This window comes from Taudactylus pleione, unplaced genomic scaffold (genome assembly GCF_031769625.1).
Source record: "Taudactylus pleione unplaced genomic scaffold, aTauple2 ptg001299l, whole genome shotgun sequence".
Taxonomy (NCBI): domain Eukaryota; kingdom Metazoa; phylum Chordata; class Amphibia; order Anura; family Myobatrachidae; genus Taudactylus; species Taudactylus pleione.
In genome coordinates, this window is record NW_028285699.1 from 111,385 (window position 1) to 136,026 (window position 24,642).

At 50.7% G+C, this 24,642-nt stretch overlaps 1 protein-coding gene across 2 annotated transcripts in view; it reads left to right on the top strand.

The window, feature by feature from the left end:
• Positions 1-16,953, top strand: part of LOC148443328 (beta-enolase) — a 35,813-nt gene extending 18,860 nt beyond the window's left edge. For both annotated transcript variants that reach the window (XM_088462970.1, XM_088462971.1), the window contains exons 7-12: positions 2,788-3,010; positions 9,809-10,006; positions 12,882-13,083; positions 15,071-15,179; positions 16,118-16,176; positions 16,387-16,953. In XM_088462970.1, the coding sequence (XP_088319096.1) occupies positions 2,788-3,010; positions 9,809-10,006; positions 12,882-13,083; positions 15,071-15,179; positions 16,118-16,176; positions 16,387-16,456 (861 nt within the window). In that variant the 3' untranslated portion in view covers positions 16,457-16,953. The remainder of the gene's footprint in view (positions 1-2,787; positions 3,011-9,808; positions 10,007-12,881; positions 13,084-15,070; positions 15,180-16,117; positions 16,177-16,386) is intronic.
• Positions 16,954-24,642: the final 7,689 nt, after the last annotated feature.

Below are 24,642 nucleotides of genomic sequence, written 5' to 3' on the forward strand. Positions count from 1 at the left end.
TCCCCCTCTCCCCATTCTGATACTGTCCCCCTCTCCCCATTCTGATACTGTCCTCCTCTCCTCATACTATTACTGTCCTCCTCTCCTCATACTGATACTGTCCTCCTTTCCCCATTCTGTTACTGTCCCCATCTCCTCATTCTGTTACTGTCCTCCTCTCCTCATTCTGTTACTGTCCTCCTCTCCTCATTCTGATACTGTCCCCCTCTCCCCATTCTGATACTGTCCTCCTCTCCTCATACTATTACTGTCCTCCTCTCCTCATACTGATACTGTCCTCCTTTCCCCATTCTGTTACTGTCCCCATCTCCTCATTCTGTTACTGTCCTCCTCTCCCCATTCTGATACTGTCCCCCTCTCCCCATTCTGATACTGTCCCCCTCTCCCCATTCTGATACTGTCCTCCTCTCCTCATACTATTACTGTCCTCCTCTCCTCATACTGATACTGTCCTCCTTTCCCCATTCTGTTACTGTCCCCATCTCCTCATTCTGTTACTGTCCTCCTCTCCTCATTCTGTTACTGTCCTCCTCTCCTCATTCTGTTACTGTCCTCCTCTACTCATTCTGTTACTGTCTCCTCATACTGTTACTGTCCCCATCTCCTCATTCTGATACTGTCCCCCTCTCCCCATTCTGATACTGTCCCCCTCTCCCCATTCTGATACTGTCCCCCTCTCCCCATTCTGATACTGTCCTCATCTCCTCATACTATTACTGTCCTCCTCTCCTCATACTGATACTGTCCTCCTTTCCCCATTCTGTTACTGTCCCCATCTCCTCATTCTGTTACTGTCCTCCTCTCCTCATTCTGTTACTGTCCTCCTCTCCTCATTCTGTTACTGTCCTCCTCTACTCATTCTGTTACTGTCTCCTCATACTGTTACTGTCCCCATCTCCTCATTCTGTTACTGTCCTCCTCTCCCCATTCTGTTACTGTCCTCCTCTCCTCATTCTGATACTGTCCCCCTCTCCCCATTCTGATACTGTCCCCCTCTCCCCATTCTGATACTGTCCCCCTCTCCCCATTCTGATACTGTCCCCCTCTCCCCATTCTGATACTGTCCTCCTCTCCTCATACTATTACTGTCCTCCTCTCCTCATACTGATACTGTCCTCCTTTCCCCATTCTGTTACTGTCCCCATCTCCTCATTCTGTTACTGTCCTCCTCTCCTCATTCTGTTACTGTCCTCCTCTCCTCATTCTGTTACTGTCCTCCTCTACTCATTCTGTTACTGTCTCCTCATACTGTTACTGTCCCCATCTCCTCATTCTGATACTGTCCCCCTCTCCCCATTCTGATACTGTCCCCCTCTCCCCATTCTGATACTGTCCCCCTCTCCCCATTCTGATACTGTCCCCCTCTCCCCATTCTGATACTGTCCTCCTCTCCTCATACTATTACTGTCCCCCTCTCCTCATTTTGTTACTGTCCCCCTCTCCTCATTTTGTTACTGTCCCCATCTCCTCATTTTGTTACTGTCCCCCTCTCCCCATTCTGATACTGTCCCCCTCTCCCCATTCTGATACTGTCCTCCTCTCCTCATTCTGTTACTGTCCTCCTCTCCCCATTCTGATACTGTCCTCCTCTCCTCATACTATTACTGTCCTCCTCTCCTCATACTGATACTGTCCTCCTCTCCCCATTCTGATACTGTCCCCATCTCCTCATACTGTTACTGTCCTCCTCTCCCCATTCTGGTACTGTCCTCCCCTCCCCATACTATTACTGTCCTCCTCTCCTCATACTGTTACTGTCCTCCTCTCCCCATTCTGATACTGTCCCCCTCTCCCCATTCTGATACTGTCCCCCTCTCCCCTGATACTGTCCCCCTCTCCCCATTCTGATACTGTCCTCCTCTCCCCATTCTGATACTGTCCTCCTCTCCCCATTCTGATACTGTCCTCCTCTCCCCATTCTGTTACTGTCCTCCTCTCCTCATACTGTTACTGTCCCCCTCTCCTCATTCTGTTACTGTCCCCCTCTCCTCATACTGTTACTCTCCTCATACTGTTACTGTCCCCCTCTCCCCATTCTGATACAGTCCCCCTCTCCCCATTCTGATACAGTCCCCCTCTCCCCATTCTGATACTGTCCCCCTCTCCCCCTTCTGATACTGTCCTCCTCTCCCCATTCTGATACTGTCCTCCTCTCCCCATTCTGATACTGTCCCCATCTCCTCATACTGTTACTGTCCCCCTCTCCTCATTCTGATACTGACCCCTCTCCCCATTCTGATACTGTCCTCCTCTCCCCATTCTGATACTGTCCTCCTCTCCCCATTCTGATACTGTCCTCCTCTCCCCATTCTGATACTGTCCTCCTCTCCCCATTCTGATACTGTCCCCATCTCCTCATACTGTTACTGTCCTCCTCTCCCCATTCTGTTACTGTCCCCATCTCCTCATACTGTTACTGTCCTCCTCTCTTCATACTGTTACTGTCCTCCTCTCCTCATTCTGTTACTGTCCTCCTCTCCTCATTCTGTTACTGTCCTCCTCTCCTCATTCTGTTACTGTCCTCCTCTCCTCATTCTGTTACTGTCCTCCTCTCCTCACTCTGTTACTGTCCTCCTCTCCCCATTCTGTTACTGTCCTCCTCTCCTCATACTGTTACTGTCCTCCTCTCCTCATACTGTTACTGTCCCGTCCCCATCGCCCCATTCTGATACTGTCCTCATCGCCCCATTCTGATACTGTCCCCTCTCCTCATACTGTTACTGTCCTCCTCTGCTCCCTCTATCTCTCTCCCCTGGTGACGGTAGACTGCTGTTTGTCTCTGCTCAGGCATTCAATGTCATTAATGGAGGCTCACACGCCGGGAACAAGTTGGCCATGCAGGAATTCATGATCCTACCAGTGGGGGCAGCAACCTTCCGGGAGGCCATGCGCATCGGAGCGGAGGTCTATCATAACCTGAAGGGTGTCATCAAGTCAAAGTATGGCAAGGACGCTACCAATGTTGGTGATGAGGGCGGCTTCGCCCCCAATATCTTGGAGAACAATGAGGGTGAGATTGGGAGGATGAACAAGAAGGGACATTGTATAATGAATTAATAATATTCAATTGCAGAACAGTAATTGTCTATACATCATGTACTGTATCCACTTCTAAAGATATTATTACTATACTGTATATTACTATCCTTTATTCATACAGAACTGATATATTAGTCAGTGCTGTGCGCTGAGGGGATACTACGTGGACTTGAATCACTAGGGAAAGATGGCCCTGCCCCATGAGCTTACAATCTAGGAGTGCGGGGAAACATGTTACATATGTCAGTATGGACAGAGCGTATGAATACTGTAAGAGAATACCACTTCCAGCCAGCAGTAATACAGCCACCATTGGCGATAGGTGACCATGGCCGGGTGTGGCTGGAATGAGGGGGGAATGTGAAGGTATTGTATGATGGCCGGTAGCCAGTTACAATGAGCGTCACTTCCAGTCACTATATACAGTCATGGGGTCCTGGATCCGAGCGTACTATCACAGCTATTTGTGCAGCACACAGCATGGTCAGCTCCACCGAGTCTATGTAATGGGAAAGATTCACGTCAGGAACCAAAATGGGGAATATCAGAGGGTAACCGAGAAATATATATTTAGGGACCGACTTTTACACCTATCACAGGTGCTGATCTATGTCACTAACCCCACATTTCTGGTTAGACACAACTGTACCCCACACATATACCCATCACTGGAACTGTACCTCACACATATACCCATCACTGGTACTGTACCCCACACACATACCCATCACTGGTACTGTACCCCACACCTATACCCATCACTGGTACTGTACCCCACACCTATACCCATCACTGGTACTGTACCCCACACCTATACCCATCGCTGGTACTGTACCTCACATCTATACCCATCACTGGTACTGTACCTCACATCTATACCCATCAGTGACTGTAACATGTAGCGTACCCCACATCTATACACATAACTGGTACTGTACCCCAAATCTATACCCATCACTGGTACTGTACCCCACACCTATACCCATCAGTGACTGTAACTGGTACTGTACCTCACATCTATACCCATCCAAGACTATAACCTGTAGTGTTTCCTACATCTATACCCATCTGTGACTGTAACTGTACCTCAAATCTATACCCATCGGTGACTGTAACCAATACTGTACCTCAAATCTATACCCATCGGTGACTGTAACTGGTGCTGTACCCCACATCTATACACATCACTGGTACTGTACCTCACATCTATACCCATCAGTGACTGTAACTCGTACTGTACCCCACATCTATACCCATCACTGTTACTGTACCCCACATCTATACCCAACAGTGACTGTAACTGGTACTGTACCCCACATCTATACCCATCTGTGACTGTAACTAGTACTGTACCCCACATCTATATCCATTTTTGATTGTAATACATATTATACCCATCTGTGACTGTTACCGGTAGTGTGCCCCACATCTATACCCATAACTGGTACTGTACCCCACATCTATACCATCAGTGACTGTAACTGGTACTGTACCTCACATATATACCCATCTAAGACCATAACCTGTAGTCTTTCCTACATCTATACCCATCTGTGACTGTACCCGGTAGTGTCTCCTACATCTATACCCATCTGTGACTGTAACCAATACTGTACCTCACATCTATACCCATCTGTAACTGCTACTGTACCTCACATCTATACCCATCGGTGACTGTAACTGGTGCTGTACCCCACATCTATACCCATCACTGGTACTGTACCTCACATCTATACCCATCAGTGACTGTAACCCGTACTGTACCCCACATATATACCCATCAGTGACTGTAACTGGTACTGTACCCCAAATCTATACCCATCAGTGACTGTAACATGTAGTGTACCCCACATCTATACACATAACTGGTACTGTACCCCAAATCTATACCCATCACTGGTACTGTACCCAACACCTATACCCATCACTGGAACTGTACCCCACACCTATACCCATCACTGGAACTGTACCCCACACCTATACCCATCACTGAACCTGTACCCCACACCTATACCCATCACTGAACCTGTACCCCAAACCTATACCCATCACTGGTACTGTACCTCACATCTATACCCATCACTGATACTGTACCTCACATTTATACCCATCACTGGTACTGTACCCCACATCTATACCCATCAGTGACTGTAACTGGTACTGTACCCCACATCTATACCCATCACTGGTACTGTACCTCACATCTATACCCATCAGTGACTGTACCATGTAGTGTACCCCACACATATACCCAACACTGGAACTGTACCCCACACATATACCCATCACTGGTACTGTACCCAACATCTATACCCATCACAGGTACTGTACCTCACAACTATACCCATCACTGGTGCTGTACCCTACAACTATACCCATCCAAGACTGTAACCTGTAGTGTTTCCTACATCTATACCCATCAGTGACTGTAACTGGTACTGTACCCCACATCTATACCCATCACTGGTACTGTACCTCACATCTATACCCATCAGTGACTGTAACATGTAGTGTACCCCGCATCCACACCATTCACTAGGTACTGTACCCCACATCTATACCCATCAGTGACTGTAACTGGCACTGTACTCCACATCCACACCACTCACTGGTACTGGACCTCACATCTATACCCATCCAAGACTGTAACCTGTAGTGTACCCCACATCTATACCCATAACTGGTACTGTACCTCACATCTATACCAATCCAAGACCATAACCTCTAGTGTTTCCTACATGTATACCCATCTGTAACAATAACCAATACTGTACCTCACATCTATACCCATCTGTAATTGCTACTGTACATCACATCTATACCCAACGGTGACTGTAACTGGTGCTGTACCCCACATCTATACCCATCAGTGACTGTAACTGGTACTGTACCCCACATCTATACCCATCACTGGTACTGTACCTCACATCTATACCCATCAGTGACTGTAACTGGTACTGTACCCCACATCTATACCCATCACTGGTACTGTACCTCACATCTATACCCATCAGTGACTGTAACTGGTACTGTACCCCACATCTATACCCATCACTGGTACTGTACCTCACATCTATACCCATCAGTGACTGTAACTGGTACTGTACCCCACATCTATACCCATCTGTGACTGTAACTGGTACTGTACCCCACATCTATACCCATCTGTGACTGTAACTGGTACTGTACCCCACATCTATACCCATCACTGGTACTGTACCTCACATCTATACCCATCAGTGACTGTAACTGGTACTGTACCCCACATCTATACCCATCAGTGACTGTAACTGGTACTGTACCCCACATCTATACCCATCTGTGACTGTAACTGGTACTGTACCCCACATCTATACCCATCTGTGACTGTAACATGTAGTGTACCCCGCATCCACACCATTCACTAGGTACTGTACCCCACATCTATACCCATCAGTGACTGTAACTGGCACTGTACCCCACATCCACACCACTCACTGGTACTGGACCTCACATCTATACCCATCCAAGACTGTAACCTGTAGTGTACCCCACATCTATACCCATCACTGGTACTGTACCTCACATCTATACCCATCAGTGACTGTAACTGGTACTGTACCCCACATCTATACCCATCACTGGTACTGTACCTCACATCTATACCCATCAGTGACTGTAACTGGTACTGTACCCCACATCTATACCCATCTGTGACTGTAACTGGTACTGTACCCCACATCTATACCCATCTGTGACTGTAACTAGTACTGTACCCCACATCTATACCCATCACTGGTACTGTACCCCACATATATACCCATCAGTGACTGTAACTAGTACTGTACCCCACATCTATATCCATTTTTGATTGTAATAAATATTATACCCATCTGTGACTGTTACTGGTAGTGTACCACACATCTATACCGATCCAAGACTGTAACCTGTAGTGTACCCCACATCTATACCCATAACTGGTACTGTACCCCACATCTATACCCATCAGTGACTGTAACTCGTACTGTACCTCACATCTATACCCATCGGTGACTGTAACTGGTGCTGTACCCCATATCTATACCCATCACTGGTACTGTACCTCACATCTATACCCATCAGTGACTGTAACCCATACTGTACCCCACATATATACCCATCAGTGACTGTAACTGGTACTGTACCCCAAATCTATACCCATCAGTGACTGTAACATGTAGTGTACCCCACATCTATACACATAACTGGTACTGTACCCCAAATCTATACCCATCACTCGACCTGTACCCCACACCTATACCCATCACTGGTGCTGTACCCCACACCTATACCCATCACTGATACTTTACCTCACATCTATACCCATCACTGATACTGTACCTCACATTTATACCCATCACTGGTACTGTACCCCACATCTATACCCATCACTGGTACTGTACCTCACATCTATACCCATCAGTGACTGTACCATGTAGTCTACCCCACACATATACCCAACACTGGAACTGTACCCCACACATATACCCATCACTGGTACTGTACCCAACATCTATACCCATCACTGGTACTGTACCTCACATCTATACCCATCAGTGACTGTACCATGTAGTCTACCCCACACATATACCCAACACTGGAACTGTACCCCACACATATACCCATCACTGGTACTGTACCCAACATCTATACCCATCACTGGTACTGTACCTCACAACTATACCCATCACTGGTACTGTACCCCACAACTATACCCATCCAAGACTGTAACATGTAGTGTTTCCTACATCTATACCCATCAGTGACTGTAACTGGTACTGTACCTGACATCTATACCCATCACTGGTACTGTACCTCACATCTATACCCATCAGTGACTGTAACATGTAGTGTACCCCGCATCCACACCATTCACTAGGTACTGTACCCCACATCTATACCCATCAGTGACTGTAACTGGTACTGTACCTCACATCTATACCCATCAGTGACTGTAACGGGTACTGTACCTCACATCTATACCCATCCAAGACCATAACCTGTAGTGTTTCCTACATCTATACCCATCTGTGACTGTAACCAATACTGTACCTCACATCTATACCCATCTGTAACTGCTACTGTACCTCACATCTATACCCATCGGTGACTGTAACTGGTGCTGTACCCCACATCTATACCCATCAGTGACTGTAACTAGTACTGTACCCCACATCTATACCCATCACTGGTACTGTACCTCACATCTATACCCATCAGTGACTGTAACTCGTACTGTACCCCACATCTATACCCATCACTGGTACTGTACCTCACATCTATACCCATCAGTGACTGTAACTCGTACTGTACCCCACATCTATACCCATCACTGGTACTGTACCCCACATCTATACCCATCTGTGACTGTAACTGGTACTGTACCCTACATCTATACCCATCTGTGACTGTAACTAGTACTGTACCCCACATCTATATCCATCTGTGACTGTAACTAGTACTGTACCCCACATCTATATCCATTTTTGATTGTAATAAATATTATACCCATCTGTGACTGTTACCGGTAGTGTACCCCTCATCTAAACCGATCTGTGAGACTGTACTAGCAGTGTACCCCACATCTATACCGATCTGTGAGACACTACTAGCAGTGTACCCCACATCTATACCGATCCAAGACTGTAACCTGTAGTGTACCCCGCATCTATACCCATAACTGGTACTGTACCCCACATCTATACCATCAGTGACTGTAACTGGTACTGTACCTCACATCTATACCCATCCAAGACCATAACCTGTAGTGTTTCCTACATCTATACCCATCTGTGACTGTAACCGGTAGTGTTTCCTACATCTATACCCATCTGTGACTGTAACCAATACTGTACCTCACATCTATACCCATCTGTAACTGCTACTGTACCCCAAATCTATACTCATCACTGGTACTGTACCCCACATATATACCCATCAGTGACTGTAACTGGTACTGTACCCCACATCTATGCCCATCTTTGATTGTAATAAATATTATACCCATCTGTGACTGTTACCGGTAGTGTACCCCTCATCTAAACCGATCTGTGAGTCTGTACTAGCAGTGTACCCCACATCTATACCGATCTGTGAGACTGTACTAGCAGTGTACCCCTCATCTATACCGATCTGTGAGACACTACTAGCAGTGTACCCCACATCTAAACCGATCTGTGAGACTGTACTAGCAGTGTACCCCACATCTATACCCTTCTGTGAGACTGTACTAGCAGTGTACCCCACATCTATACCCATCTGTGAGACTGTACTAGCAGTGTACCCCACTTCTATGCCCATTGATGATTATATGAATGAAATGTGGGTCTAAACTCAGAAGTTCCACCATTACACTCCTATACTGGGCTGCTGATCTATTATAGGACTAGAGAAAAAGAGCTGAGAACATGAATCCCGCAGAGTAATACAATTTGTGTATCATGACGACCTGTGCACATATCCCCAGTCTCTGAAACGAGCTGAATATAAAATAATACACAGTGGCACAGTGGTTAGCATTGCTGACACTCAGCTCTGGGGGGTCTGTGTGGATATTGCATCTTCTATTGGGTTTCCTCCGGGTATTCCCAGTTCTCTACCGTCACAACAAAAACATTCTAATTGCACAAAACGCTCTGTATGGTGCTGTATATTGTGATATAACACTATATAATACAATGGCTGCAGGCTATATAATATAAGGGCTTTGTAGAAGGACATGTACATGAATGCTGCTGGTCTGTCTCTCCAGCTCTGGAACTCCTGAAAGCGGCCATTGAGAAGGCCGGGTATCCCGACAAGATCGTGATAGGGATGGACGTTGCTGCGTCTGAATTCTTCCGCAAAGGGAAATACGATCTGGACTTCAAATCTCCCGATGACCCAAACCGGTACATCTCTGGGGAAGAGCTCGGCAACCTGTATAAGACATTTATCAAGAACTATCCCGGTAAGAGAGGAGACTGAGGGTCTCACAACTCCCACTTTTCAGGCACTGCCCGCCATCACGGATCGCTGGCATAGCATTTCTTGCAAGGTCGCGACCCTTGAACGGGCAAAGGGCCACTCCCCCTTTTTGTACAAGGGTACCTGCCAATACTTCCCGAAAGATGGGTGCTATGTGTCTGTCCCTCCCCCTGCAGGGTGACACAGACAGAAGGGAGCTGTGAGCCTGTCCCTCCCCCTGCAGGGTGACACAGACAGAAGGGAGCTATGAGCCTGTCCTTCCCCCTGCAGGGTGACACAGACAGAAGGGAGCTATGAGCCTGTCCCTCCCCCTGCAGGGTGAGACAGACAGAAGGGAGCTATGAGCCTGTCCCTCCCCCTGCAGGGTGAGACAGACAGAAGGGAGCTATGAGCCTGTCCCTCCCCCTGCAGGGTGAGACAGACAGAAGGGAGCTGTGAGCCTGTCCCTCCCCCTGCAGGGTGACACAGACAGAAGGGAGCTATGAGCCTGTCCTTCCCCCTGCAGGGTGACACAGACAGAAGGGAGCTATGAGCCTGTCCCTCCCCCTGCAGGGTGAGACAGACAGAAGGGAGCTATGAGCCTGTCCCTCCCCCTGCAGGGTGAGACAGACAGAAGGGAGCTATGAGCCTGTCCCTCCCCCTGCAGGGTGAGACAGACAGAAGGGAGCTATGAGCCTGTCCCTCCCCCTGCAGGGTGAGACAGACAGAAGGGAGCTATGAGCCTGTCCTTCCCCCTGCAGGGTGACACAGACAGAAGGGAGCTATGAGCCTGTCCCTCCCCCTGCAGGGTGAGACAGACAGAAGGGAGCTATGAGCCTGTCCCTCCCCCTGCAGGGTGAGACAGACAGAAGGGAGCTATGAGCCTGTCCCTCCCCCTGCAGGGTGAGACAGACAGAAGGGAGCTATGAGCCTGTCCCTCCCCCTGCAGGGTGAGACAGACAGAAGGGAGCTATGAGCCTGTCCCTCCCCCTGCAGGGTGAGACAGACAGAAGGGAGCTATGAGCCTGTCCCTCCCCCTGCAGGATGAGACAGACAGAAGGGAGCTATGAGCCTGTCCCTCCCCCTGCAGGGTGAGACAGACAGAAGGGAGCTATGAGCCTGTCCCTCCCCCTGCAGGGTGAGACAGACAGAAGGGAGCTATGAGCCTGTCCCTCCCCCTGCAGGGTGACACAGACAGAAGGTTGCTATGAGCCTGTCCCTCCCCCTGCAGGGTGACACAGACAGAAGGTTGCTATGAGCCTGTCCCTCCCCCTGCAGGGTGACACAGACAGAAGGGAGCTATGAGCCTGTCCCTCCCCCTGCAGGGTGACACAGACAGAAGGGAGCTATGAGCCTGTCCCTCCCCCTGCAGGGTGACACAGACAGAAGGGAGCTATGAGCCTGTCCCTCCCCCTGCAGGGTGACACAGACAGAAGGGAGCTATGAGTCTGTCCCTCCCCCCGCAGGGTGACACAGACAGAAGGGAGCTATGAGCCTGTCCCTCCCCCTGCAGGGTGAGACAGACAGAAGGGAGCTATGAGCCTGTCCCTCCCCCTGCAGGGTGACACACACAGAAGGGAGCTATGAGCCTGTCCCTCCCCCTGCAGGGTGACACAGACAGAAGGGAGCTATGAGCCTGTCCCTCCCCCTGCAGGGTGACACAGACAGAAGGGAGCTATGAGCCTATCCCTCCCCCTGCAGGGTGACACAGACAGAAGGTTGCTATGAGCCTGTCCCTCCCCCTGCAGGGTGACACAGACAGAAGGTTGCTATGAGCCTGTCCCTCCCCCTGCAGGGTGACACAGACAGAAGGGAGCTATGAGCCTGTCCCTCCCCCTGCAGGGTGACACAGACAGAAGGGAGCTATGAGTCTATCCCTCCCCCCGCAGGGTGACACAGACAGAAGGGAGCTATGAGCCTGTCCCTCCCCCTGCAGGGTGACACAGACAGAAGGTTGCTATGAGCCTGTCCCTCCCCCTGCAGGGTGACACAGACAGAAGGTTGCTATGAGCCTGTCCCTCCCCCTGCAGGGTGACACAGACAGAAGGGAGCTATGAGCCTGTCCCTCCCCCTGCAGGGTGACACAGACAGAAGGGAGTTATGAGCCTGTCCCTCCCCCTGCAGGGTGACACAGACAGAAGGGAGCTATGAGTCTATCCCTCCCCCCGCAGGGTGACACAGACAGAAGGGAGCTATGAGCCTGTCCCTCCCCCCGCAGGGTGACACAGACAGAAGGGAGCTATGAGCCTGTCCCTCCCCCTGCAGGGTGACACACACAGAAGGGAGCTATGAGCCTGTCCCTCCCCCTGCAGGGTGACACAGACAGAAGGGAGCTATGAGCCTGTCCCTCCCCCTGCAGGGTGACACAGACAGAAGGGAGCTATGAGCCTATCCCTCCCCCCAGGGCCGGATTAAGGAGGGGGGGGGGCGACAGGGGGGGTCATCCCTGGGCCCCCACACATAGAGGGGCCCCCACAGGGTCGATGTGACCCTGCCGAGAACAGGTGTCCAGCGGAACCTGTTCCCGAATGGGGGCCGGGCTTAGAAGCCATGGCTGTTCTATTGTATGTGCTGCTGTATGCAGCACAGACTCTGAGCGGCTCCCGATTCCCCTTATCAGCGTCATGTGACACATGTCCGTGACGCTGAGGAGGGAACCCAGGAGCAGCTCTGCCCGGTCTGCCGGCCGGGACACTTAAGGTAAGAGAGGCTCCTTATGGGGCTGGGGGGTGCGGGACCGGACGTAGTCACAGGTTAGATTATTAGCACAGGCGCCGTGTGACTTGGAGGCGGCCCCCATAATTTAGTTGCCCCGGGGCCCCCACAAGCCTTAATCCGGCCCTGCCTCCCCTATACATTGACCTTTCTTCTTCCCGCAGTGGTCTCCATTGAGGACCCCTTTGATCAGGATGACTGGGACACCTGGAAGAGCTTCCTGTCCACTGTTGACATCCAGGTAGTTGGGGATGATCTGACTGTGACAAACCCTAAGAGGATACAGAAGGCTGTGGAGCAGAAGGCCTGTAACTGTCTCCTGCTGAAAGTCAATCAGATCGGATCAGTGAGCGAGTCCATCCAGGCGTGAGTATCGGGTGCTGTCTGCAGGCGTGAGTATGGGGTGCTGTCTGCAGGCGTGAGTATCGGGTGCTGTCTGCAGGCGTGAGTATCGGGTGCTGTCTGCAGGCGTGAGTATCGGGTGCTGTCTGCAGGCGTGAGTATCGGGTGCTGTCTGCAGGCGTGAGTATCGGGTGCTGTCTGCAGGCGTGGGTATCGGGTGCTGTCTGCAGGCGTGAGTATCGGGTGCTGTCTGCAGGCGTGGGTATCGGGTGCTGTCTGCAGGCGTGGGTATCGGGTGCTGTCTGCAGGCGTGGGTATCGGGTGCTGTCTGCAGGCGTGGGTATCGGGTGCTGTCTGCAGGCGTGAGTATCATGTGCTGTCTGCAGGCGTGAGTATCGGGCGCTGTCTGCAGGCGTGAGTATGGGGTGCTGTCTGCAGGCGTGGGTATCGGGCGCTGTCTGCAGGCGTGGGTATCGGCCGCTGTCTGCAGGCATGAGTATCGGGCGCTGTCTGCAGGCGTTAGTATGGGGCGCTGTGTGCAGGCGTGATTATGGGGCGCTGTGTGCAGGCGTGAGTATGGGGCGCTGTGTGCAGGCGTGAGTATGGGGTGCTGTGTGCAGGCGTGAGTATGGGGTGCTGTCTGCAGGCGTGGGTATGGGGTGCTGTCTGCAGGCGTGGGTATGGGGTGCTGTCTGCAGGCGTGGGTATGGGGTGCTGTCTGCAGGCGTGGGTATGGGGTGCTGTGTGCAGGCGTGGGTATGGGGTGCTGTCTGCAGGCGTGAGTATGGGGTGCTGTCTGCAGGCGTGGGTATGGGGTGCTGTCTGCAGGCGTGAGTATCGGGTGCTGTCTGCAGGCGTGAGTATCGGGTGCTGTCTGCAGGCGTGAGTATCGGGCGCTGTCTGCAGGCGTGAGTATGGGGCGCTGTCTGCAGGCGTGAGTATCATGTGCTGTTTGCAGGCGTGAGTATGGGGCGCTGTCTGCAGGCGTGAGTATGGGGCGCTGTCTGCAGGCGTAAGCATGGGGCGCTGTCTGCAGGCGTGAGTATCGGGTGCTGTCTGCAGGCGTGAGTATCGGGTGCTGTCTGCAGGCGTGAGTATCGGGCGCTGTCTGCAGGCGTGAGTATCGGGCGCTGTCTGCAGGCGTGAGTATCGGGCGCTGTCTGCAGGCGTGAGTATGGGGTGCTGTCTGCAGGCGTGAGTATGGGGTGCTGTCTGCAGGCGTGAGTATGGGGTGCTGTCTGCAGGCGTGAGTATGGGGTGCTGTCTGCAGGCGTGAGTATCGGGCGCTGTCTGCAGGCGTGAGTATCGGGCGCTGTCTGCAGGCGTGAGTATCGGGCGCTGTCTGCAGGCGTGAGTGTGGGGCGCTGTCTGCAGGCGTGAGTGTACATATTGAAACTGTTGTAATTCCAACACCGTTCACCCGATTTGGATGTAATTACCCTCAAATTAAATCTGAAAGTCTGCAGGTAAAGCACATCTTGTTTGTTTCATTTCAAAGCCATCATGGTGGTGAATAGAGGCCAAAATATGAAAATTCTGTCAATGTCCCAATATTTATGCACCTGACTGTAAGTCTACCCTCTGACCACTTTATTTAGTACCCCCCCCCCCCCACCTACACAGCTCTGCAAGACCCAGGAGCACCAGTGCCCGTGTTCTGTACATCAGTAGGTGCGCCCACAATATGCCCAGATCCTCTAAATTTCCTCTACAAACACTTGTTCCCCCGCATAGGCCGCCATCTTGCTCTGTGTATCCGGCTAACTGAGGGAGCACAGGTGCATTTTGCTCTGCGGACAATTTGTACATTATCTCTGAGTGTCCATTTGTTCTATATAATGGTAGACATTACCTGCAGCTCTGAAGCTGAAGACACATGAAGCACACGCTTAGAACATGCCTGTTATGTGTGTTACAAGCTGTTCCCATAAAGGCACCGATTGTCCTTACATTGTGTGTGTACAGATCCTACCTGTGTACCTCTATAATCATTGGAGTATCACCTCTGCAGGTGTAAGCTGGCCCAGTCCAACGGATGGGGTGTGATGGTCAGCCATCGCTCCGGAGAGACGGAGGACACTTTCATTGCTGATCTGGTGGTCGGACTGTGTACAGGACAGGTGAGGGAGGGGATGTGTACGAGAGGTGAGGGAGGGGCCTGTGCACGGGACAGGTGAGGGAGGGGCCGTGTACGGGACAGGTGAGGGAGGGGCCGTGCACAGGAGAGGTGAGGGAGGGGCTGTGTACGGGACAGGTGAGGGAGGGGCCGTGCAAGGGACAGGTGAGGGACGGGATGTGTACATGAGAGGTGAGGGAGGGGCCGTGTATGGGACGGGTGAGGGACGGGATGTGTACGTGAGGGAGTGGCCGTGCACGGTAGAGGTGAGGGAGGGGGCGTGTACGGGACAGGTGAGGGAGGTGATGTGTACGTGAGGGAGGGGCCGTGTACGGGAGAGGTGAGGGAGGGGCCCGTGTACGGGAGAGGTGAGGGAGGGGCCTGTGCCCGGGGCAGGTGAGGGAGGGGCCTGTGCCCGGGGCAGGTGAGGGAGGGGCCTGTGCCCGAGGCAGGTGAGGGAGGGGCCTGTGCCCGGGGCAGGTGAGGGAGGGAAGGGCACTGATGTACAGTATAGGACTGATGAGGGAGGGTTTGGTGCACCTGGAGGGGCTGTGTGTAATTACTCCTACATAACTCCTATACACAATGAGCGGATAGAGGGATTACAGTGTAACAATGCAGGGCTGGCACTGGAAATACAACTGCACTCATCAGAATGAGCAGGGGAATAATATGAGCACATATATGGTGGGTTAGGAAGGGGCTGATACCATAGAGCAGAGGTTCCCAAACTAGTACAGTCCAGGTTTTAAGGATATCCATGCTAGAATCCAGAAGGTTAAATCAAATTCACTGAGGTACTGAATAAGTCTGTGCTCAAGCATGGATATCCTTAACATCTGGCCTGTAATGGCGGAGTTTTGGGAGCTCTGCCATAGAGAATAAAACAGACTCTTCTGTAACATAAAGTTAAATGCTTAATACCCTCCTCTCTCTCCTCAGATTAAAACTGGCGCCCCCTGTAGGTCAGAGAGACTGTCCAAGTACAACCAGCTGATGAGGTAAGAGCATTACTCCCAGTGATGCGGATGTCCTATAGAGGGTCAGAGATATTGGGCCTGGGGTACCTGGGAGTGTGGCTAATACTGACGTAGTATATTAGGGGGGGGGGATCCTCCTGGACATTGATGCTGTGCATGTAACCACATCAGTAACTGAAACGCTTTATAAACATGTCTGGAACCTCATCCGCGTCTCCTGACTTATTACAGGATCGAGGAGGAGCTGGGGGACAAAGCTCAGTTTGCCGGACGGAAATTCAGGAACCCCAGGGCCAAGTAAAGAGAGACCTCTCCGTGCCTGGAACCTTGGCAGTACCACCCCAATATCCCCGCACCCTCTGCAGCACCTCGCACCAACACCCCAGAACCATCTCCTATAGGGATCCACCACCCTGAAACCGCCACGTTATCTGCCGTAACCTTATAATGTGACCTTACAGTCAGGGGCAAAGTGTCTACCTGCAACATGGGTACCCCCGAACATATATGTGCATGTACAACATGAGGTGGGCAATCAGTACAGAGACCTCTACATGATATAACACCCTCTCCCCTGCTACATAGCAGTACACAAGTCATAACCATTTATAGTACAGGGGAGCAGCGTAATACACAGATATAAGGGATGACCTCAGAACTCTCCGATTGTACAGGTCACAGGGGTGACATCACGTGTGTACTATATGCATAGAAAGTGACATACAGAGAAGGTAATACACTGTAAGGTAACGGCTCTGGGCCTCCAACACTAATTCCAAATTAAATAATAAAAAAAAAAATGTAAATGAAAAACAGAAATGAGTAATTGTCTTATTTATCAGACGACATAAAGCGTTTTACTCCCAAACACCCCGACTGTATGTACGGCGCGGCACGTAAGTAATAATACAACGACAAACCCCCCGACTGTATGTACGGCGCGGCACGTAAGTAATAATACATTGACAAAGCACCGGGCTGTTGTACTGACTAATATCAGTCATATAGAAATGTTATTTATGGAGAACATTACGTCCCGGTGTCCAGGCGAGGACTCTGAGAAGGACTAAGGGACAGGTATATCCCGGGGTGCAGGGGATTTATCTATAAGAGAATAGTCATAGAATGCGTTTACCCGGCACCACCAGAACCTCACTGGCTGCGAGTGCCAACTGTGCGCTAGCTATAGGGGAGTACTTGCTGCCACCGCCAGATTCTGTCACCCAGATCTGCTTATCTCTGTGTGTGTTGGCATAGCTGCTGCACACCTCATAATGTTACTATGTAGAATAATGGGGAATAATAGCGTTATTGGTACCTGAATGGTACGTTCCACTGTGTCCTGCACCCGGTCTTCAAGTCTGATATATGGTATAGCCTATCCCCTGTACATCCACTGTGTCCTGCACCCGGTCTCCATGTCTGATATACGGTATAGCCTATCCCCTGTACATCCACTGTGTCCTGCACCCGGTCTTCATGTCTGATATACGGTATAGCCTATCCCCTGTACATCCACTGTGTCCTGCACCCGGTCTTCATGTCTGATATACGGTATAGCCTATCCCCTGTACATCCACTGTGTCCTGCACCCGGTCTTCATGTCTGATATACGGTATAGCCTATCCCCTATACATCCACTGTGTCCTGCACCCGGTCTTCATGTCTGATATACGGTATAGCCTATCCCCTGTACATCCACTGTGTCCTGCACTCGGTCTTCATGTCTGATATACGGTATAGCCTATCCCCTGTACATCCACTGTGTCCTGAACCCGGTCTTCATGTCTGATATACGGTATAGCCTATCCCCTGTACATCCACTGTGTCCTGCACCCGGTCTTCATGTCTGATATACGGTATAGCCTATCCCCTGTACATCCACTGTGTCCTGCACCCGGTCTTCATGTCTGATATACGGTATAGCCTATCCCCTGTACATCCACTGTGTCCTGCACCCGGTCTTCATGTCTGATATACGGTATAGCCTATTCCCTGTACATCCACTGTGTCCTGCACCCGGTCTTCATGTCTGATATACGGTATAGCCTATCCATGTCTGATATACAGTATAGCCTATCCCATGTACATCCACTGTGTCCTGCACCCGGTCTTCATGTCTGATATACGGTATAGCCTATCCCCTGTACATCCACTGTGTCCTGCACCCGGTCTTCATGTCTGAGCACCCGGTCTTCATGTCTGATATACAGTATAGCCTATACCCTGTACATCCACTGTGTCCTGCACCCGGTCTTCATGTCTGATATACGGTATAGACTATCCCCTGTACATCCACTGTGTCCTGCACCCGGCCATCATGTCTGATATACGGTATAGACTATCCCCTATACATCCACTGTGTCCTGCACCCGGTCTTCATGTCTGATATACGGTATAGCCTATCCTCTGTACATCCACTGTGTCCTGCACCCGGTCTTCATGTCTGATATACGGTATAGCATATCCCCTGTACATCCACTGTGTCCTGCACCCGGTCTTCATGTCTGATATACGGTATAGCCTATCCCCTGTATGTTCCACTGTGTCCTGCACCCGGTCTTCATGTCTGATATACAGTATAGCCTATCCCCTGTACATCCACTGTGTCCTGCACCCGGTCTTCATGTCTGATATACGGTATAGCCTATCCTCCGTACATCCACTGTGTCCTGCACCCGGTCTTCATGTCTGATATACGGTATAGCCTATCCACTGTACGTTCCACTGTGTCCTGCACCCGGTCTTCATGTCTGATATACAGTATAGCCTATCCCCTGTACATCCACTGTGTCCAGCACCCGGTCTTCATGTCTGATATACAGTATAGCCTATCCCCTGTACATCCACTGTGTCCTGCACCCGGTCTCCATGTCTGATATACAGTTTAGCCTATCCTCTGTACATCCACTGTGTCCTGCACCCGGTCTTCATGTCTGATATACAGTATAGCCTATCCCCTGTACGTACCACTGTGTCCTGCACCCGGTCTCCATGTCTGATATACAGTATAGCCTATCCCCTGTACATCCACTGTGTCCTGCACCCGGTCTCCACGTCTGATATACAGTATAGCCTATCCCCTGTACGTACCACTGTGTCCTGCACCCGGTCTTCATGTCTGATATACGGTATAGCCTATCCCCTGTACATCCACTGTGTCCTGCACCCGGTCTTCATGTCTGATATACGGTATAGCCTGTCCCCTGTACCTCCACTGTGTCCTGCACCCGGTCTTCATGTCTGATATACGGTATAGCCTATCCTCTGTACATCCACTGTGTCCTGCACCCGGTCTTCATGTCTGATATACGGTATAGCCTATCCCCTGTACATCCACTGTGTCCTGCACCCGGTCTTCATGTCTGATATACAGTATAGCCTATCCCCTGTACATCCACTGTGTCCTGCACCCGGTCTTCATGTCTGAGCACCCGGTCTTCATGTCTGATATACAGTATAGCCTATACCCTGTACATCCACTGTGTCCTGCACCCGGTCTTCATGTCTGAGCACCCGGTCTTCATGTCTGATATACGGTATAGCCTATCCCCTGTACATCCACTGTGTCCTGCACCCGGTCTTCATGTCTGATATACGGTATAGCCTATCCCCTGTACATCCACTGTGTCCTGCACCCGGTCTTCATGTCTGAGCACCCGGTCTTCATGTCTGATATACAGTATAGCCTATACCCTGTACATCCACTGTGTCCTGCACCCGGTCTTCATGTCTGATATACGGTATAGCCTATCCCCTGTACATCCACTGTGTCCTGCACCCGGCCATCATGTCTGATATACGGTATAGCCTATCCCCTGTACATCCACTGTGTCCTGCACCCGGTCTCCATGTCTGATATACGGTATAGCCTATCCGCTGTACATCCACTGTGTCCTGCACCCGGTCTCCATGTCTGATATACAGTATAGCCTATCCCCTGTACGTACCACTGTGTCCTGCACCCGGTCTTCATGTCTGATATACAGTATAGCCTATCCCCTATACATCCACTGTGTCCTGCACCCGGTCTCCATGTCTGATATACGGTATAGCCTATCCCCTGTACATCCACTGTGTCCTGCACCCGGTCTCCATGTCTGATATACGGTATAGCCTATCCCCTGTACATCCACTGTGTCCTGCACCCGGTCTTCATGTCTGATATACGGTATAGCCTATCCCCTGTACATCCACTGTGTCCTGCACCCGGCCTTCATGTCTGATATACGGTATAGCCTATCCCCTATACATCCACTGTGTCCTGCACCCGGTCTTCATGTCTGATATACGGTATAGCCTATCCCCTGTACATCCACTGTGTCCTGCACCCGGTCTTCATGTCTGATATACGGTATAGCCTATCCTCTGTACATCCACTGTGTCCTGCACCCGGTCTCCATGTCTGATATACGGTATAGCCTATCCCCTGTACATCCACTGTGTCCTGCACCCGGTCTTCATGTCTGATATACGGTATAGCCTATCCTCTGTACATCCACTGTGTCCTGCACCCGGTCTTCATGTCTGATATACGGTATAGCCTATCCCCTGTACATCCACTGTGTCCTGCACCCGGTCATCATTTCTGATATACGGTATAGCCTATCCCCTGTACATCCACGGTGTCCTGCACCCGGTCATCATTTCGGATATACGGTATAGCCTATCCCCTGTACATCCACGGTGTCCTGCACCCGGTCTTCATGTCTGATAAACGGTATAGCCTATCCGCTGTACATCCACTGTGTCCTGCACCCGGTCTTCATGTCTGATATACGGTATAGCCTATCCCCTGTACATCCACTGTGTCCTGCACCCGGTCTTCATGTCTGATATACGGTACAGCCTATCCTCTGTACATCCACTGTGTCCTGCACCCGGTCTTCATGTCTGATATACGGTATAGCCTATCCTCTGTACATCCACTGTGTCCTGCACCCGGTCTTCATGTCTGATGTACAGAGGATAGGCTGTACCGTATATCCACTGTGTCCTGCACCCGGTCTTCATGTCTGATATACGGTATAGCCTATCCTCTGTACATCCACTGTGTCCTGCACCCGGTCTTCATGTCTGATATACAGTATAGCCTATCCCCTGTACATCCACTGTGTCCTGCACCCGGTCTTCATGTCTGATATACGGTATAGCCTATCCCCTGTACATCCACTGTGTCCTGCACCTGGTCTTCATGTCTGATATACGGTATATCCTATGTCTGATATACGGTATATCCTATCCCCTGTACATCTACTGTGTCCTGCACCCGGTCTTCATGTCTGATATACGGTATAGCCTATCCCCTGTACATCCACTGTGTCCTGCACCCGGTCTTCATGTCTGATATACGGTATAGCCTATCCCCTGTACATCCACTGTGTCCTGCACCCGGTCTTCGTGTCTGATATACGGTATAGCCTATCCCCTATACATCCACTGTGTCCTGCACCCGGTCTTCGTGTCTGATATACGGTATAGCCTATCCTCTGTACATCCACTGTGTCCTGCACCCGGTCACCATGTCTGATATACGGTATAGCCTATCCCTGTACATCCACTGTGTCCTGCACCAGGTTTTCATGTCTGATATACGGTATAGCCTACATCCACTGTGTCCTGCACCCGGCCTTCATGTCTGATATACGGTATAGCCTATCCCCTGTACATCCACTGTGTCCTGCACCCGGCCTTCATGTCTGATATACGGTATAGCCTATCCCCTGTACATCCACTGTGTCCTGCACCCGGTCTTCGTGTCTGATATACGGTATAGCCTATCCTCTGTACATCCACTGTGTCCTGCACCCGGTCTCCATGTCTGATATACGGTATAGCCTATCCCTGTACATCCACTGTGTCCTGCACCAGGTTTTCATGTCTGATATACGGTATAGCCTACATCCACTGTGTCCTGCACCCGGCCTTCATGTCTGATATACGGTATAGCCTATCCCCTGTACATCCACTGTGTCCTGCACCCGGTCTTCATGTCTGATATACAGTATAGCCTATCCCCTGTACATCCACTGTGTCCTGCACCGGCCTTCATGTCTGATATACGGTATAGCCTATCCCCTGTACATCCACTGTGTCCTGCACCCGGTCTTCATGTCTGATATACAGTATAGCCTATCCCCTGTACATCCACTGTGTCCTGCACCCGGTCTTCATTTCTGATATACGGTATAGCCTATCCCCTGTACATCCACTGTGTCCTGCACCCGGTCTTCATGTCTGATATACGGTATAGCCTACATCCACTGTGTCCTGCACCCGGTCTTCATGTCTGATATACGGTATAGCCTATCCTCTGTACATCCACTGTGTCCTGCACCCGGTCTTCATGTCTGATATACGGTATAGCATATCCCCTGTACATCCACTGTGTCCTGCACCCGGTCTTCATGTCTGAAATACGGTATAGCCTATCCTCTGTACATCCACTGTGTCCTGCACCCGGTCTTCATGTCTGATATACGGTATAGCCTATCCCCTGTATGTTCCACTGTGTCCTGCACCCGGTCTTCATGTCTGATATACGGTATAGCCTATCCCCTGTACATCCACTGTGTCCTGCACCCGGTCTGTATGTCTGATATACGGTATATCCTATGTCTGATATACGGTATATACTATCCCCTATACATCTACTGTGTCCTGCACCCGGTCTTCATGTCTGATATACGGTATAGCCTATCCCCTGTACATCCACTGTGTCCTGCACCCGGTCTTCATGTCTGATATACGGTATAGCCTATCCCCTGTACATCCTCTGTGTCCTGCACCCGGCCTTCATGTCTGATATACAGTATAGCCTATCCCCTGTACATCCACTGTGTCCTGCACCCGGTCTTCATGTCTGATATACAGTATTGCCTATCCCCTGTACATCCACTGTGTCCTGCACCCGGTCTTCATGTCTGATATACAGTATAGCCTATCCCCTGTACATCCACTGTGTCCTGCACCCGGTCTTCATGTCTGATATACAGTATAGCCTATCCCCTGTACATCCACTGTGTCCTGCACCCGGTCTTCATGTCTGATATACAGTATAGCCTATCCCCTGTACATCCACTGTGTCCTGCACCCGGTCTCCATGTCTGATATACAGTATAGCCTATCCCCTGTACATCCACTGTGTCCTGCACCCGGTCTCCATGTCTGATATACGGTATAGCCTATCCCCTGTACGTACCACTGTGTCCTGCACCCGGTCTTCATGTCTGATATACGGTATAGCCTATCCCCTGTACATCCACTGTGTCCTGCACCCGGTCTCCATGTCTGATATACGGTATAGCCTATCCCCTGTACATCCACTGTGTCCTGCACCCGGTCTTCATGTCTGATATACGGTATAGCCTATCCCCTGTACATCCACTGTGTCCTGCACCCGGTCTTCATGTCTGATATACGGTATAGCCAATCCCCTGTACGTACCACTGTGTCCTGCACCCGGTCTTCATGTCTGATATACGGTATAGCCTATCCCCTATACATCCACTGTGTCCTGCACCCGGTCTTCATGTCTGATATACGGTATAGCCTATCCCCTGTATGTTCCACTGTGTCCTGCACCCGGTCTTCATGTCTGATATACGGTATAGCCTATCCTCTGTACATCCACTGTGTCCTGCACCCGGTCTTCATGTCTGATATACGGTATAGCATATCCCCTGTACATCCACTGTGTCCTGCACCCGGTCTTCATGTCTGATATACGGTATAGCCTATCCCCTGTATGTTCCACTGTGTCCTGCACCCGGTCTTCATGTCTGATATACGGTATAGCCTATCCCCTGTACATCCACTGTGTCCTGCACCCGGTCTCCATGTCTGATATACAGTATAGCCTATCCCCTGTACGTTCCACTGTGTCCTACACCCGGTCTCCATGTCTGATATACAGTATAGCCTATCCTCTGTACATCCACTGTGTCCTGCACCCGGTCTTCATGTCTGATATACGGTATAGCCTATCCCCTGTACATCCACTGTGTCCTGCACCCGGTCTCCATGTCTGATATACGGTATAGCCTATCCTCCGTACATCCACTGTGTCCTGCACCCGGTCTCCATGTCTGATATACGGTATAGCCTATCCACTGTACGTTCCACTGTGTCCTGCACCCGGTCTTCATGTCTGATATACAGTATAGCCTATCCCCTGTACATCCACTGTGTCCTGCACCCGGTCTTCATGTCTGATATACAGTATAGCCTATCCCCTGTACATCCACTGTGTCCAGCACCCGGTCTTCATGTCTGATATACAGTATAGCCTGTCCCCTGTACATCCACCGTGTCCTGCACCCGGTCTCCATGTCTGATATACAGTATAGCCTATCCTCTGTACATCCACTGTGTCCTGCACCCGGTCTCCATGTCTGATATACGGTATAGCCTATCCCCTGTACATCCACTGTGTCCTGCACCCGGTCTTCATGTCTGATATACGGTATAGCCTATCCCCTGTACATC